We start from the raw sequence: 11,915 nt of genomic DNA, 5'->3' as shown, positions 1-11,915 counted from the left end.
CCATCATGCCTGGCTAATTTTTGTATTTTTAGTAGAGATGGGATTTCACCATGTTGGCCAAACTGGTCTCGAACTCCTAATCTCAAGTGATCCGCATGCCTCGGCCTTCCAAAGTGCTGGGATTACAGGTGTGAGCCACCGCGCCTGGCCATTCTTTGTGAGTTTTTTTCAATTGTTGATTTTTTTTTTTTTTTTGTAAGAAACAAAGCATTATAAAGCTGAAGTATCCTGGGTATCCCTCCCCAGTCTTATTTCCCTGTCTTCTCAGATATGTACACATTGGTGCTTATTGTCCTATGTGTTAATAGATTTTTGCAGGTATTATCTACCTGTTTTTAGATTTTATGTAAATATTATACAGTAAGTCATTCCAAAACTTATTTTTTGCCCAGTAATTATGTTTTTTGCAATTTATCTCTGTTAATAATGTATAATATTCATATATGTGTATATATTCACAAATCCATTATCTGATTAATGGACAATGAAGTTGTTTGCAGTTTATCGCTAGTGATCTTCTCCCCACTGACTTGTAATGCCACCTCAGTCACACATCAGGCTTCCCTAATGCTTGGATATGTTTTGGGATTTTCTGTTCTAGTCTATTCATCTGTAATTGATGTGGCTATCTTTTCATGAAAATAAATCATGATAGCATAAAAGTTAAAAGCTCCCAGCCTGACTTGGATTCAAGTTCTACCTCAGCTTCTTACAAAGCCTTAATTTCCTAATATGTAAAATAGTGTCTTCCGTATTGATTTATGAGGATGGAGTTAAATCATCCTTATAAAAAGCACTTAGCACAATACCTGGCAAATAGCAAATGCTCAATAATGCTAGTTGTTATTAAGATGATGGGTTTTTTTGTTTTGGTTTGGTTTGTTTGAGATGGAATCTCTCTCTGTCACCAGGCTGCAGTGCAATGGCACGATCTTGGCTCACTGCAACCTCCGCCTCCCGGGTTCAACCAATTCTCCCGCCTCGGCCTCCCGAGTAACTGGGACCACAGGCGTGTGCCACCACGCCCAGCTAATTTTTATGTGTTTTTAGTAGAGACAGGGTTTCACCATTTTGACCAGGATGGTCTCCATCTCTTGACCTTGTGATCCACCTGCCTCGGCCTCCCAAAGTGCTGGGATTACAGGCGTGAGCCAATGTGCCAGGCCAAGATGATATTTAATAGTGTTCCACTTATGTATGGACTGGACCAGAAATTACTTAACGAAGTCTCCAGATGTTTAAGATATTTCAAATTTTTGCTGCCTTATTGAAAAGGTTAAATGAGATAATACATATAGAGTGCTTACGAAGTGCCCTGGAACATAGCTGTCAGTAAGGGTTAGTGTTAATGATGAGTCATAAAAAGCTGTGTACATATTATTACTTATTTCCTTAGTATAAATTCCTAGGAGATAATTGCTGGGTCAAACAGTATGTTTCAAGGCCCTTGCTATAAGTCACAGTGGTTTTTCTAAAGCACAGATGTGATGACATGTCCACACCCAAATCCTTCAGTAATCCCCATGCCTGTGGAGAAAGGACCGTGCAAAACTCTCCTTGATGAAACTGGCCTCTGCCTACCTCTTTAGCGTCATCTTCCCCACAGCACTACTCACAGCCTAGACTTCTACCATTCTAAGCTAATTTTTGTTGTTAATCCTTTCCATGTAAAGACCTGCCTTCTTCTTTTTGAGAAACTTGAGGTTTTTTCCTCAAGATTTAGAAGGTTCTGGCTCCTCCCACCAATGAAAACTTAGCTTAGATCCCACTCCTGTCAAGAAAGCTGCAGTGCTCCTCCCTCCATCCCTCCCTGCTGGGTTGGGTGAGCCTCTGAGGTGCTCTCATGGATTGCTGTGCATATCGCTTTGCTGCACTTACATATCCTGGAGTGAAATATTATTTCATTTACTTGTTTGTTCTCTGTGCTAAGCTATGGCTTCTGGAGGACAAAGACAGCGTCTGACAGTTTTTTTGTGCTTGGTATAAGTAGTTGGTGCTGAATAAATGCTGGTTGAATAGAAGGATGAATGAGTCACAAGAAGCAGTGACCATATCCCCTTGACTGTTGGAGAATGGTCAGTGCACCACAAATATGCCTTTTCCTCCTCCTCACCAGGACCACACCATCTCCCAGCCACCATAAATCCCAGAAATGTGGGATTTAATGCTCTTGTTTTATTTTTATATTTTTTATTTTTTATTTTTGTAGAGACAGGGGTCTCCCTATTATTGCCCAGGCTGGTCTCGAGAACTCCTGGCCTCAAGTGATCCTTCCACCTCAGCCTCCCAAAGTGCTGGGATTACAGACATGCGCCACTGTGCCTTGTCTGTTGTTTTAATTAGATTCTTGATTGCGAAAAACTGAGACTTCGCTAATCCCAGTAAAGGGAATTAGTGGTAAGATCTTGCACACAGCCCAAGTGGGTTAGAGTACTATGGCAGTCTATGAATAAATAAGGCTGGTTTGCATGGAAATTGGACCCGTGGGTGGTGCTAGGCGAGGTGAGGGCCTCCCCAGGAATTCTCAGGTCTCTGCATCAGCGTTCTACCGCTGGTGGGACTGCGCTGGGCTCCCCCTGCCTGCCGCTGGTCCCATGGTCTGTTATGACCTTTTTTCTACCTTGTACCTCCCACATGCCCACGGGTTCTGCTGCTGGTAACTTTGGTTCCCCGATCCTCGTGGCTGCTTCGGGACCTCATGATATCCTTTCAGCTAGTCACTTCCTTGTCCTGACATTTCTTCGTTAACATTCCCAAGGAAGGATGTCACCCCTTTTCAAGCCAGATCACGTCTCAGTCTACTAGTCACCTATGCATTGCCCACCTGTGGCCTAATCAGTGTGGCTCCGGGAATGAGACACAGGTCACATGGTACAAAACCTGCCCAAGGGACGGTCCTTTAGCAGGGGCTATGAGTGGGGTCTTTTTCCTTTGAAGAGACTGGATTGTCTTTGATATGACTTGTCCATGTAGTCATTTACAAAATTGCTTATGGCTTTTGCTCAGTAATTGTTCAGGGCAATATTTAATGTGAGTTTATACGTATATGTACTGTGTGAATCTTACACCGTTCTTGACTCTCAGGAATAGAACTCTGCCTCTAGCATCATGGTAAAACCACCACCACATTGTGGTCTAATCCGCAATTCCATGGTTGTTGGCTCTCATTCTGGGGTGGTCTGGGGTTGCTCCTGGCCTTGCTTGACTTTGACCCCCTTTTGTAAGGTATTGAGAATGACGTATCCCCCTGGTATGGGCTTCGTGGGTCAAAACACCACATGACAGTACTGGTCTTTCTCATACCTTCTTTCTCACCCCACACTTCTGCTTCATTAGGACTCTGCCCTTGTCTCCAAGGAGAGCACACAGGAAAGAATGGCTGCTGTGTCTCCGACCACCAGATGCCAGGTGAGGTGGCCTTTTGCGTTTCCAAAGTACTCCATTCGCCTCCAGAATATAACCACTTTTCTTTATCCTGGAGCCTCTTTGAGCAGACCCGGCCAGGCAGATGAAGGACCCCATAGGAGTATTTCTTTCCCATTTGACTTGAGGTATCCTTTAGTGACCTTTTCTTGCCGTGAGCATGTGCCCACTATCTCGTCACCAGACTTACAACTCCTGGAGCCTTCACTGGGAGTGATTTTGCCCAGAAGCCAATGGTAGGGTCTGACTGGAAGGTTTGGGGAATAGTGGGCTGGTTCTGGTCCTGACTGTCCCTTTGGTACATTCATGTGTGGACGGAGAGGAGGCCCCAGTGTTCAGGGAGTGTGGGGCCAGGCTGGATGTGTGATACACACTGTAGGGCACCTCTCTGCGGGGTGCTGAGAGCCCTGGAGAGAGTCTCGTGTGCTACAGACATGTGGCTTGCTCCATTCCTGCCCAAGGGCAGAGTCTTACATTCTGCACCCCGGCCTAGAACTTTTGCCGACACACTGGAGACTCATCTGAGGTTTTAGAACTGGAGGTAAAGAGATGCAATCTTACAGAATCACAGAGCATTGGAATGAAATGAGGGGGGTCCTACAGATGATCTAATCAACACCATTATTCTAAGGATTTGTAAAAAAGACAATTGGTGAAATCTGAGTAAGACTGTAGATTAGGTAATAGGATAAGATCAATGCTATTTTCTCCTTTTTATTTTATTTTTTTTTTGAGACGCAGTCTCACTCTGTCACTCAGGCTGGAGTGCAGTGGCACACAGGGCTTTTTTTGTGCTGGTTTTAGAGGTCTGAAGAAAGAGGCTGATACTCAGAAGCTCAGCTGCAGGTGTAGTGCTGTGAGATTCTGACCAAGAACTCCACGTCTTGGGTGATGAGGCCACTTTTCCCAAATGCTTTAAAGTCCTACTTAGTCAGAATTATTTTTCTTCCCTCCCACCATACGTCCTCCAGGGCTGTCATCTTTGACATTTTTGGTCTGGTCCAAATAAAGAGAAGGGTTAAGAGTAAAGGAGAATGTGATTGTATTTTCAGGAATCACTGACATTCGAAGACGTGGCTGTGGTTTTCACAGATGAAGAGTGGAGTCATCTGGTCCCCATGCAGAGGGACCTCTACAAGGAAGTGATGCTGGAGAACTATAACAGCATCGTGTCATTGGGTAAGGGGAGCCTCCATGAGGAGGTACAGTCTGTCCTATGCTAATGTGAGGCTGAGAGGGCTGAGGAATTACCTTTCTCCTCCCCACTGAGCTCTGAGCCACTTGAGAGACAAGGTAAGAGTTGAAAGATGTGGCATCAGAGTACAGCAACGGCGGGCTCAATACTGAACCCCAGCATTGGGCAAACATGCCTCACCAGCCATGGGCAGTGCTGGACGACCATAGGCTCTCTCGCTCAGCCGCCCGCCCTGGCAAAACGGAAGGAGGGCCAGTGAGGGCTGAGGGACCGAGCAGAATGTGTGTTAGAGGCAGGGAGCTGGGTCTCCAGAGGGGCAGGCAGAAGACGCCGAGTTCCATATGCCCAGCTCTTCTCCCAACTCGCCAGTCGGGTAACTCAGCTCACCCAGAGGAGTGTGCGCTGGGGCAGGGGCCATCTTGTCAGAATACAGGGTTGTGCCTCTGAGGTCACCAGAGATATGTTTGATTTTGAGTATTTGTCTTAGGTACAGTCTTAGATGCTCACAGAACACACTTTGTAATTATAGAGACTTGTGTGACAAAGAGAAAGTTAAGAGTCACTACTGATTCCGGTATTAGTGAAAAGTAAAGTTGGGTTCCCAGAGATTATAGGAACCTCTCAGGGGCTTCACGAGTGAGAGGCTGAGGGAGTGCCCAGAATGAGAAGCCGGGTTTTTTTTTTTTTGTTTTTTTTTTGAGACAGAGTCTCGCTTTGTCGCCCAGACTGGAGTGCAGTGGCCGGATCTCAGCTCACTGCAAGCTCCGCCTCCCGGGTTTACGCCATTCTCCTGCCTCAGCCTCCCGAGTAGCTGGGACTACAGGCGCCCGCCACCTCGCCCTGCTAGTTTTTGTATTTTTAGTAGAGATGGGGTTTCACCGTGTTAGCCAGGATGGTCTCGATCTCCTGACCTCGTGATCCGCCCGTCTCGGCCTCCCAAAGCGCTGGGATTACAGGCTTGAGCCACCGCGCCCGGCCGAGAAGCCGGTTTAAACTAAGCAGCAGTGACAGGACTCGCAGTGCAGATTTCCTACCAGGCAGGTCAAAAAGTAACTGCTAACACCCCCCAGAGTAATGTAATCAGGCCAATAGTCTCCCAGACAGAATGAAATATTCAGGAAGGAGCCTTTGTTTCAGGCGTTAGCAGATGGCTGTTGAGGAAAATAGAGCCCCTGAGGTCAGGGACGGAGAGCCACAGGGAGATGCTGGGTGTGGCCCTCTTGTCAACAGAGAATCCACATAAAACCCAGTAGACAGTCCTTGGGCCCAATAAGAAAGTGCCTCTTTCCCAAGTTGGGGCCTCAACAAAAGGGAAGTTTAGAGCCCAAGCCTATTTCCAGGATCTATTTTTTAATATAATCAAAAATGGATAGATTTGCTTCAGGGAATTTATCCTAAGGAAATAATAGGACTAACAATCCGTGGTGTATGGAGATGTTCATTACACTATTGTTTGTTAATAGCAAAACATTAAAAATGATCTAAATATCTGTCATAAGAGAATTCATTAAATAAATTATATTATCCATACAATGTCATATCCTGTAGCTATTACAATGGTGAGGTAGATCAGTGCTGACTGAAATAAAATAGTATTTTAAATTTATTATGTGAAAAAAAAATCAAGATTACAAGTCAGCATCATTTCATTATCCAGTTTTTAATTATTTTATTTTGTTTTTTTGAGAGAGTCTCACTCTGTTGCCTAGGCTGGAGTGCAGTGATGCAATCTCGGCTCACTACAACCTCCGTCTCCAGGGTTCAAGCAGTTCTCGTGCCTCAGTCTCCCAAGTAGCTGGGATTACAGCCATGAGCTACCATACCCTGGTAATTTGTGTACTTTTAGTAGAGATGGGGTTTCACCATGTTGGCCAGGCTGGTCTTGAACTCCTGACCTCAGGTGATCTACTCGTCTTGGCCTCCCAAAGTGCTGGGATTACAGTGGGGAGCCACTGTGCCCAGCCTCATTATCCAGTTTTTAACAGAATGTATCTAGAGGTATCTTTGGATATCTGAATAGAAAGAAAGAAAATACACTGTATGCAAGGTGATTTTTTTTCTTTTTGCTTGTATACACTTCTAATTTTCCTAGAATGAACCGGACAGATTTGTTTCAATGAAAGCATAATGCTCAAGGCATACAAATGAACAAAAATGGGCAGTTTTGATACACTTGTTTACTCAAGGTGACTTAATTTCATTCTCATCTCCCCTAAGCCTTCATCCTACCAGTACTAACACCGGGAACTTCCCATTCACTTCACAGGGAAGAATAAACATGTGAATCCACACAGGTTCTCTCAACCTTCTGACCTTGTGCCACTTGCTCCTTTCATAGCCTCAGTCCTGGCCTCTGTCCAGAGTTTCCTCTGCTTTGGACTCTGCATTCTTGGCCTGTGCGTTCTGCCTTTTGCATTTTCTCTCTAAAAGACTTAGACACTGTGGCCAGGCACAGTGGCTCATGCCTGTAAGCCCAGCTGTTTTGGAGGCCGAGGCAGGCGGATCACCTGAGGTTAGGAGTTCAAGACCAGCGTGGCCATCATGTCAAAGCTCCGTCTCTACTAAAAATACAAAAATTAGCCAGGTGTGGTGGTACCCGCCTGTAATTCCAGCTAGTGGGGAGGCTGAGGCAGGAGAATCACTTGAACCTGGGAGGTGGAGGTTGCAGTGAGCCGAGATCGGGCCACCGCACTCCAGCTGGGGCGACAGAGTGAGACGCTGTCTCAACAACAAAAAAGTCTTAGAAGCTGGGACTGGGCTTTGGGAGAGTGATATGTCATCACACACAGCCACTTGCTTTGTTTCTTTCTCTTTGAGCAGGCCTTCCAGTTCCTCAACCTGATGTGATTTTCCAATTGAAGAGAGGGGACAAGCCATGGGTAGTAGATCTGCATGGGTCTGAGGAGGGAGAACGGCCAGAGAGTGTCTCTCCAGGTAACTGAGTGTGAACAGGACAGGATGGAATTTTGTTATTTGGGTGATGAGGGAACATCAGCTCTCGCCTTTCTCTCACATTCCAGTCTTTTGCTTTGTTATTTATTGTGTTTCACCCACGAGCTTTCATTTATTCCCTTTACACCTTAACGTATTATTCATCTATATTCACCAAGTGTTACTTTCTCACATGTGTCACACGGCACACTCATGCCTTGCTATTTCTTTTTTTTTTTCCCAAGACAGAGTCTCGCTCTGTTGCCCAGGCTGCAGTGCAGTGGCGCTGTCTCGGCTCACTGTAACCTCCGCCTCCGGGTTCAAGTGATTCTCCTGCCTCAGCCTCCCAAGTAGCTGGGATTACAGGCGTCCGCTAACACACCCGGATAAGTTTTGTATTTTAGTGAGACGGGGTTTTGCCGTGATGGCCACGCTGGTCTCGAACTCCTGACCTCAGGTGATCCGCCCACCTCGGCCTCCCAGAGTGCTGGGATTACAGGAGTGAGCCACCGCGCCCGGCCACACTTTGCTATTTCTATTGAGCACCATCCGGTCCATTCGGCATGCTCTCCTAATTGTGCTGACCATGCTCCCCACTGGACATGCTCCTGTTTTCTGAGGTGTCCACCATCCGTTCTGTTCCCTGCCACCTTCTTCACTCCCAGGTCTCAGTCCCTCCCTGCAGTGTAGTACTATTTGTGGGAGCAAGCAATGCAGTGACCATACATTACTTTCAGACTCATCGAAGCATCTCTTCTTTCTGCTGTAATATTTTCTAGTCCAGGAAAAAAACCTGCATCTGTTTTCTGTTTGTTCCAGACTGGGAAACCAAGCCTGAGATTCATGATGCTTCAGACGAAAAATCAGAAGGATCAGTGAGGGAATGCCTTGGAAGGCAAAGTCCTCTGTGTCCTAAATTTGAAGTTTATGCACCCGATGGCAGGGTGGGAACAGAAAAGCAAAGCCTTTCAGGGGAGACTCATAAGAAATCTCTCTCCCGGGAGAAAGGCATGCGGCGAGGGTCAGCCCTGCCCAGGGAAGTTCTCACTAAAGAGAGACACCAGGAATGCCGTGACTGTGGGAAGACCTTTTTTGACCACTCATCGCTCACCCGCCACCGGAGGACTCACACTGGGGAGAAGCCCTACGGCTGCCGTGAGTGTGGGAAAGCCTTCAGCCACAGGAGCAGCCTCAGCAGACACCTGATGTCGCACACTGGGGAGAGCCCTTACGAGTGCGGCGTGTGTGCAAAAGCCTTCTTCGACCGCGCGTCCCTCACCGTCCACCAGCGAATTCATACCGGGGAGAAGCCCTTTCAGTGCAGCCAGTGTGGGAAGGCCTTTTTCGACCGCTCGTCCCTCACTCGACACCAGAGAATTCACACTGGAGAAAGTCCTTATGAGTGTCATGAGTGTGGGAAAGCCTTCAGCCAGAAAAGCATTCTTACTCGCCATCAGCTAATCCACACCGGCAGGAAGCCGTACGAGTGTAACGAGTGCGGGAAAGCGTTCTATGGGGTCTCGTCACTGAACAGACATCAGAAGGCTCACGCCGGGGACCCGCGTTATCAGTGTAACGAGTGTGGCAAAGCTTTCTTTGACCGCTCGTCCCTTACGCAGCATCAGAAGATCCACACTGGAGACAAGCCATATGAATGCAGCGAGTGCGGGAAAGCCTTCAGCCAGCGGTGCCGGCTCACGCGGCATCAGCGCGTCCACACGGGAGAGAAGCCCTTTGAATGCAGCGTGTGTGGGAAAGTGTTCAGTTCAAAATCTTCCGTTATTCAGCATCAGCGGCGTTACGCCAAGCAGGGAATAGACTGAGTTGGGCGAAAGCTTGGGCGAGACAAGAACTTCCACACAAATTCGAGATAGGTCTCCCCTATCTTAAACAAAGCTGCCGTTTGCTCATTCTACCCACCCTGGCTGCCGCTGTCCTGGCCTGCTTGTGCGCCAGAGTGTTCAATAGGCACTCCCTTCCTGCTGTGTTACAGAACTGTAGGGAGGCCGTGGAAATGACTAAAGATACAAAAGTTTGAAGAGGTTTGTCAGACAACAGGATAGATGTTAGGAGGAGACACACCTCTTGTCTGAGAACCCAGGCCCCAGGTATCACTGCACTTTAAGTAACTGGCGGCTGCAGCAGGAGGGAAAGGCAGAATGATACCAGAGCAGTACTATTTTTTTTCAGAACAGTTGTTTTGATGGCTGTTTTAGTCCCCTTGTCTTGGAGCTTTTGGGGCCCTAATCTTGTTCTCTTGTGTCCCAGCTTTTAGATCTCTTAGTTCTACTGCTAGCAGCTGGCACTTACTGAGCGCTTACCATGAGGTAAAGACTCAGCTAAGGGTTTTACAGGAAGTAGATTAATTGATCCTGTCGCCAACCCTATGAAGTAGGCACTGTTACCATCTGCATCTCCAGATGAGCACCCTGAGGGTTAGAGATTAAATCACTTGCCCAAGGTGACCCAGCTGGTAAAAGGTGATGCCAGGTCTTGAAGACAGGCCCACCTTCAAAGTCTATTCTCTTTACCTTTATGCTCGACCGTTTGTTTTATAATTTATGTATATGTATTATCCTCTCAACTAGATTGTAAGCACTTGGAGGTGTGACTTAACAGGTCTTTGTATCTCACACAGTGCCTTGCTAATGGGTGCTCAATAAATATTTATATGAGTGAATGACTTTTCTACTTACCAGATTCTCTCCATTCAAAACACCTCTTGGATTTGCATTCTTTCTCTGAATTCACAGCCCAGCCTACACTTTTATCATCCGCAGCTCCCACTCCTGGCAGCAGTAGCTTCCTAATTCCAATTCTTCCTGCTTTATTGTTGAAGAGGGATGTGCTAAGATGTGGTACAGTAACAAGCCCACGGAGAGCTCTGTCTCCCTTAAAACCTGATGGGAACCACTCTGTCTTATTCTGTCCTCATTATTTGGAACATCTGGCTTCCAAAGTCACCACAAGGGAAGAAGAGAAAGCTAGAGGAATTAGTAGGATTTCTTTTTAGACCCAGGCTTACGTCACTTCTGTCCACGTCTAATAAGCCAGAACCCAGCACTTGGAAGCTAGGAAAGTAAACAAGCACCTTGAAAGTTGGTTAACACCAAGAGCCTCTGTCACAGTTACATTTTGCATATTACTGTTAACCCAGTCTTTGCAAGTGACCCCTTCCTGCCCATCATTGCCTTCCTCAAGACCTAAAATAGCTCCCTATTCAGTGAAAAATTATCTGAATATTGGCCGGGCGTGGTGGTTCAAGCCTGTAATCCCAGCACTTTGGGAGGCTGAGAGGGGCGGATCACGAGGTCAGGAGTTCGAGACCATCCTGGCTAACACGGTGAAACCCCGTCTCTACTAAAAAATACAAAAAGCTAGCCGGGCGAGGTGGCTGGCGCCTGTAGTCCCAGCTACTCGGGAGGCTGAGGCAGGAGAATGGCGTAAACCCGGGAGGCGGAGCTTGCAGTGAGCTGAGATCCGGCCACTGCACTCCAGCCCGGGTGACAGAGCAACACGACTCCGTCTCAAAAAAAAAAAAAATTATCTGAATATTTAAGATCTGCCTTAACATGATCCCCATTGCTGAACTTTACCTCCTGACTTCAAAAACTTCTATTCCCTGGGCCCAGTCCTATGTTTTCATTTTTATTGAAGGATAGGCACTAGATGACCTTGACTCTAGGCATCTGCATTCTCTTGCTCTTCGCTTAGGGTGAAGCTCAGAAAAGGACTTGGTTCTGAAAGGCTGTCTGGAATTAGATTGCCCTACGTGATTCCCAGTGGATTGAGATGAATTTCCTCTGGAAGTTCAAGTCAGATTTGAGAAGCTGAATTACCAAACAGACCCTCCCCAACCTACTAACAACCCTATTACTCTGTTCACCCTAGAGCAGACAAATGGCAGGGAAGACTTGATCTGTGGACTTTTGGAAGCAACTTGAGGAAAAACACGTAACAGAATCTATGGGTGTGGACAATATGTGATGTTGCTAAATAATGTCAAGTAGGAAATAAACAAGACTGGACAAACTTTTGGCTGATGACTGTCTCTGGGAGTTCTGAATTTTTACTGCCTTGTTAAAAGTAAATTGAGGGTCAGGTATTTCCCTAATACATTCTACCATTTTCAGCAAGAAGAGATTGGAACAAATTCGGATTCAATGGACATCTTTTTTACTCTATTATCCTTAGAAAAGATACCAGTGGACTTTTGAGCACAATAGTAATGGAAACAGAGTGGAGATACGGATTTGATCGTTTTCCCTTTGTTCCCCTTTTAAATTTGGTTATCAGAGCTTTTTTTTTTTTTTTTTTTTTTTTAATGTGGATACTGTTCCACTTCCTTCTAAAAACAGGAAATGGC

At 46.4% G+C, this 11,915-nt stretch overlaps 1 protein-coding gene across 2 annotated transcripts in view; it reads left to right on the top strand.

Annotated features, from left to right (window-relative positions):
* ZNF2 (zinc finger protein 2) overlaps nucleotides 1–10,233 on the top strand; it is a 15,711-nt gene extending 5,478 nt beyond the window's left edge. Inside the window, exons 2-5 of one of the 2 annotated variants that reach the window (XM_023211496.3) lie at nucleotides 3,337–3,408; nucleotides 4,476–4,602; nucleotides 7,439–7,552; nucleotides 8,369–10,233. In XM_023211496.3, coding sequence (XP_023067264.2) covers nucleotides 3,376–3,408; nucleotides 4,476–4,602; nucleotides 7,439–7,552; nucleotides 8,369–9,372 — 1,278 coding nt within the window. In that variant the 5' untranslated portion in view covers nucleotides 3,337–3,375 and the 3' untranslated portion in view covers nucleotides 9,373–10,233. The remainder of the gene's footprint in view (nucleotides 1–3,336; nucleotides 3,409–4,475; nucleotides 4,603–7,438; nucleotides 7,553–8,368) is intronic. The other variant, XM_023211495.3, reaches the window with a different exon arrangement.
* Nucleotides 10,234–11,915: the final 1,682 nt, after the last annotated feature.

The sequence above is a fragment of the Piliocolobus tephrosceles genome, chromosome 15 (assembly GCF_002776525.5).
Source record: "Piliocolobus tephrosceles isolate RC106 chromosome 15, ASM277652v3, whole genome shotgun sequence".
Lineage (NCBI taxonomy): Eukaryota > Metazoa > Chordata > Mammalia > Primates > Cercopithecidae > Piliocolobus > Piliocolobus tephrosceles.
Note: the sequence above shows the minus strand (reverse complement) of the source record. Positions and strands in the feature narration are given on the sequence as shown.